Source organism: Diadema setosum, chromosome 14, assembly GCF_964275005.1.
Source record: "Diadema setosum chromosome 14, eeDiaSeto1, whole genome shotgun sequence".
NCBI classification, from domain to species: Eukaryota; Metazoa; Echinodermata; class Echinoidea; order Diadematoida; family Diadematidae; genus Diadema; species Diadema setosum.
In genome coordinates this window covers 33,271,879-33,277,878 of record NC_092698.1, presented here as the reverse complement: position 1 = coordinate 33,277,878, position 6,000 = coordinate 33,271,879, and the positions used below count along the sequence as shown (strand labels likewise).

Genomic DNA, 6,000 nt, shown 5'->3' with positions numbered 1-6,000 from the left:
TACCACAGACTACAGAAAGTGAACACTTTCCATATGAGAGAAGCAACTCTCATAGTACCAGTATATTTCCATCTGGTCTCCATATAAGAGGGGCATGACATCAAATGAAGAGATACTGGATCGCAGCAGCTGGGTCGACGTACAGAGACAATCTGACTTAATGGAAGCAGTACCTGTAGAAAATAGCCAAGGTGCGTGTTTGCAATGAAAATGTTTTACGCTCCTATAAATATGCATTGCATAATTATACATACATGGATGGAAGTAATACTTTAAACTAGGATTGAGCATGTCTACAGATAAATTGCATGATTTACATATGTAAACATTTTACAGATATTAGACCTGCTGTACTGTAAAAGTTGATATTTTCGTGCGACTAACATTTCACGCTTGGCCAGGTAAGAAGAATTTCGCATGTTTTTAATTCGGTGGAATCAAGACATCATCTATGGCATGCAAAAATATTTGCATGCTTTTATTTACGTGCTAGCTTCTGGTTGCGTGAAATGCGCGAAAATTTCAACACCATGAAAATTTTCACTTTTACAGTATTGTTAAAAAGACTTGCAGATATTGAAAGTTGAAGACCAGGTAGAGTGGAGATACCATTGAGTGGGGAGGCTGGCCCAGCTCAGATATTGGTGCATTCAAGAATCATTGTAATGAATTGTGTACAGCTTTATTACTGATCTCTTTGTAAGTACCCATCTAACCAAAGAATCTCGGCTGGAGTCAACCGTCACTATGAGTGTAGCCTGTATTGCTTTCAGTAGGGAATATCTTTCATGTTTTACAGTCTAGATGCAGGCCAGAATTTAGCATAGAGCAATAAACTATATAGAATTCTACATAAATTGCACAGACTTCTCTTCTCTCCCTCTATATCTTATTTGTAAGAATCTGTCTTTTTTTTCCAGTATGCTTCTTAAGTTGTTGTATACATGTGCTACTATCTGTGTTGCACTGATTACCATGATGTCTTTATGCTGTACACAGCAGGATGAACTGCAAATGTTTTACATTGTGCAAGGGCAATGATTATCTGGGGTTATGTATTATTTAGGTTAGAAACCCCATAAATTCTTGATGTTTTTCTATCTGTAGAATAATCTTAGTGCGTCAATTGAATTCTTTCAACCGCGTTTCTTTCCATGGCATTTAGCACCCCAAGATCCACTGTCACTGCTGCAAGCACATACAGAGAATGGGTCCACCAATGCCAGCAGCCAAGACATGGCAGCCCACGTGGCTGACGCACCACCCAGCACCTCCGAGGATTTGGATGACGACGAGGAGACATACCCGAGCAGCAGCACCACCAACTCATACAGGTATCGCAATTCCTTCATGGATCCAATGTGTGCTTGTCATTTTGATGTGAATACTGAATGTTGACTTGTTAGACGGTCAGAAAGCAAGCTAAATGTAAAGAGCTTCTACAGGAAGGAACTACTTATCACATATTTCAGATTTTAACCCGTTGAGGACGAGTCCCGAGTATACTCGGGCAAGCGTCTATGGAAAATGCGTGTTGTAGCAAAATCAAACCGTCCTCAAGGGGTTAATCTTGATGGAACAATCTTATCTGTGTTAATCTGTGGATGTTTCTACAAGTACAGTGTACTCCCGTTATAACGAACACGGTTATAGCCGAATTCCGGTTACGACGAAGTAAATATTCAGGCCGCAACACTATCCGCTCTACGTTTTTTATTGTTAATTTGTTCGGTTATAATGAAAATTCAATATAACGAAAGAAAACTGCAGGTCCCAAGGACTTTGTTATAACGGGAGTCCACTGTAGCTACCATTCATCCTGCCAAAGTATGGATGTTTGTAGCCTGTGGACTCTCCTTCCCCCTCCCCGTTTGTTTTGAATTCATTAAAAGTAGCTTTCATTTGTTTGTTTCTGTGGGGTTTGTGTGTGTGTGTGTGTATGTGTGTAGATGGGATGGGCAAAGTTCCCTTTCATTCTTATAATTTGCAAAACAGCAGAGTTGCTGTACCTAAGAAATGCTTAAAGTTACCAAACTTGTGTAGATATCAAATTGCCATCAACATAATTTTCTCTTTAAGTAAATTCTGGTAGAACATAAAACTGCTTCAAATAATTCTGATGAAAGCTCTTTTCTTTTAGCAGCCTTCAGCGTGGTACGCATGCACAGTCAAGATTTGTCACAGAAATTATGATCGCACATTGTGCGCATGGAGTTAGTAACAGAAGTTCAAAACTTCTGTTACTAACTCCATACTGATCTATAAGAATGCACCGAACATCATCAGGCAAAACATGGTAAATTTTTGGTGACCTATGGAGAGAGAAATTAATGCCCCTTGAAAGAACACACTAACATTCCTTTACATACTAGCGAGGAACATTCTTCACCATTCAATATGTAGACGCCAAGTCACATTTTTTCCTGACAATATCAACTGTGATGAAATCTGGCTGTGGACTATTCTTTTCGTACTTGCTAAATGTCACAGACTTATCAAATTAAGTGTGATGCAGTGGGCAAATGTCAGAGCATTTAATAACGGACACATCGAGTAGGATGATTCTCAACCTGCTCTACCTGATTTCGAGCAGACTTGGGGAGGAGCATTTAAAGGTCACCAATGAAAAGGTTTCATAGATGAGTTCATGACCCACTTAGTTCCATCTTTGCATAAGTGAATCTAATCAAAAGGTGCTCCAAAAATTCAACTTAGTGAATTAGTGATGACAAACCTTTTGAAACAAATCCTGACACTTGATGTTACTGAGGGGAAGGAGTCAGATTCTGGTCATTTGTGTGTGGGGTATCATGATGGTTACCAGATATCTAATATTTTGCATTTGACTGGGCATGAAGTGGCTTCTGCACCAATCATTTTCAATTGATATGACACGCACTGGACTTTGCATATTGTTTAACAGTTGCATTCAGCACTGAGTCAAATATGGAGGAATGGATCACAACCACTAATGCAAACACTTTAAAGGACCTCTGCAGTGCAAATGCACAAATGCACAAATGTTTCTATGTTACTATGACTAACAAAAAACATTGCCAGGAAACAAGCAAATTATATTCTCTGTCTAGGGGAAGGTGCATTCCAATGTCTTTTGTTGTTAATCATATTAATTAGTACTTTAGCAATGTTCGACATATGAGGTCACTAGTGGAATATTGGTTGGGAAAGGTTTTTGTGGCTGTATCCCAGTAATCTGACAAAAAAATAGTAGAAAAATATATGGAATGTATTTGGATGTTGAGGGTATCATGAATGGACACAAGTCAACATGCATTTCCATTATTGACATAGTTCCTTTAATTTTCACCTATCAGAAAAATGCACCAGGACTGAGGTAACATGAGTATTATGCAAAAAGCCAGATAGAGAGAGACCAACAGAGGTGACAAAAGAGAGACAAAGCTGAAGCAAAACCTTTGTGTTTCTTTTGTCTACTCACTGTCACTTTGTGTTGTGTTTTGTAAGTCAGCTGCACTGATCATATAATTGGTGGGAAGACGTGCCATTGATAAATCAAAAAGCCCTATCCCCGTCGACTCACTTCCTCAATGTTCACACTCACACCTCATCCCACATCCTGAGCTGCGTGCTCTCCCAGTGTGGAGTGACCTCATCTATTTCCTTCCTCTTTCATACTCCCTGTGAACAAAATTTAGATCCATAGGACACACTAACTGCAAATGTTGTGGTTGACTTTCAGTATCGGGACATAGACATACACGTTGTACACAGCTGTGCAGGTGGACACACACACACACACACACGCACATGAACATGCACATTCTAGTGTGTGAGTCTTTCCACTGTTTGGTCAATTAACTACATACACATTTGTTTTGCTTTTTTTTTTTTAGGAAACAGCAATCAGTTTATTTATAGGCTAGCTGGTTACATACAGGTCAGGGGTTGATTTAGTCATTTAGCCACTCATAAAGATGGATACCAGTGGGTACTCCTTTTAACTATACAAGTTTATTGTAATATAACTCAGCAATGTTATTGATTTATGGATTATTATTTTTTTTTTTACATTACTCAATGCCTTATTGTTACTTTTCAGATGATACCATGTTAATGTCTTTGTTACTTTTTAGCCATTGATAAGTCCATCCTGTTTGATGAAAATACACTGTGATCATTTATGGAAAATTTCCCTTTATACTCTCCTCTTTAGACATATATTTTGAAATATCAGTCAATATATGGCAAAAAAAAAATAATAAAGTAAAAAATGATGGGAGGGGAGGAGGAAAATGTGGGAAATTGGAAACATTTTGGATTTTTTCCTTTTTTGCAAGAACACAATTGAAGAATTTCTCTCATTTTATTGAACACTTATGCTTTTATAAAAATAGTGAAATTTGTAAAAAAATGCATGCAGCAGGAGAAACACATTTTGCTACCTATGATGCATGCAGTAACATTGAATCACAAAGTTTTTGAGGTCCACATCAAAATGAGTTCATTTGGCCCCCAAGATTCACAAAAATGGAATGCCTGCTAATTTATTATTATTATCATTATTATTGTTGTTGTTTTTTGTCTACTTCATACATTGAATGAGAGTGGCGATTTGTGAAAGTTTAATACCATGAAAAAGGCAGTTGACTCCAATTCATAAAAGTTTCATGCTGCGAATGTTTCTGGTTGTACAGTATGTGTAGTATGTTAATACCATGTAGCTAGGGTGTTCATCTGTAACCCTTAATGAATATAAGTGCCATAGTGTGATCTAGGCTTGTATTCACAGGGAACTTAGAGTCATAAAACACACACATACTGAGTGACAAGGTGGCATAATCCATCATGCTTTCACTGTAAATTATTTTAGCTAGGTTCCATATCACCCATAAACATGCCATGATGCCTGGCAGTAAAATGAAGTTGTAATAAAAGTGTTGAAAAAATTGAATTCCTTGCTACCAATGAGCTCACACTTGTCATCCACCATCCAGCCTTGCAAACACTCCACTAAGTATTTCCCCTCATGTGCAATGCCAAATCATGTGCTTTGGAGACAAACCATGTGGCATATGTATGTGTACACTTAATGCTAGACCAGTCAAATGCCCTATATGCCCTGACGTGTAGGTACAATTGTTTGTATTTAACACTTTCACATATTCATTACCACCTGTGTTTGTATTTTTTTGCTGTAAATACTGTAAAACAAGACAGTTATGCACATGAATTATTTGCGAATTAAGGCAGATGGCCTTTTTGCACAGCATAAACATTTTGTGAATTGTCACTAGCATTCAATGCATAATAGTGTAGGTAGACAAGAACTTTTGGAAATCTTGGCTCTCGCGAAATTCACGAAATTGAAATGCACACGAACATTCCTCATTTTACAGTATGTTTGTACTCTGTTCCCCAAAGGTGAGTCAATACAGACAGTAAAATCTCACAAATCTTATAGCATGATATTTTTATTTCATTTTCCCAAAGGGGAGTCAATAGAGTCAATAAAATCTCACAAATCTTATGGCATGATATCCAACTTTTCTTTTCCCCATTCTTCAAGGGATGAATGGGTGCGACTGTTTGAAGGTGATGACTATCTGACGGTGGTGAGACAAGAGGGGAAGAAGGGGAGACTGCGGAGCAGCAGGTTTAGGAGTGTTTGCTGGAAGGTAAGAATGCTCCAGAGTTTGGTCTGACCACAAAGTCTGCTTACTTACTAAGGAGCAAGTCAAGTCACAGTGACAGGTATTAGGGCTCCCCAAATGAAGTTCTGAGAGAACACAAAATAGGGAGCTTTAGATTTGCGGTGCGGATGCTTGAGACGACGCTTGAGCTGGACGTTCTCCTCTTCCCTGCGTTGTTTTGAAAGTATCATTAGATTAGGCTGAGAAGCAACCTATAAAAGATAAAATGATGCCCCCATATGATTGGTGCATAAAGTAGCTCTCTATGTTGTGAATGGAGCAGACGTAAAATTAGCACAGAACGCGTAGTGAAAACTCAAACGACGTG

The 6,000-nt window shown here is 38.3% G+C and overlaps 1 protein-coding gene across 1 annotated transcript in view; it reads left to right on the top strand.

Moving 5' to 3' along the window:
• Positions 1–6,000, top strand: part of LOC140237963 (TBC1 domain family member 5-like) — a 29,281-nt gene continuing 23,281 nt past the window's right edge. The window contains exons 1-3 of the mRNA XM_072317894.1: positions 1–191; positions 1,166–1,334; positions 5,549–5,657. Of these exons, the coding sequence (XP_072173995.1) occupies positions 95–191; positions 1,166–1,334; positions 5,549–5,657 (375 nt within the window). The 5' untranslated portion in view covers positions 1–94. The remainder of the gene's footprint in view (positions 192–1,165; positions 1,335–5,548; positions 5,658–6,000) is intronic.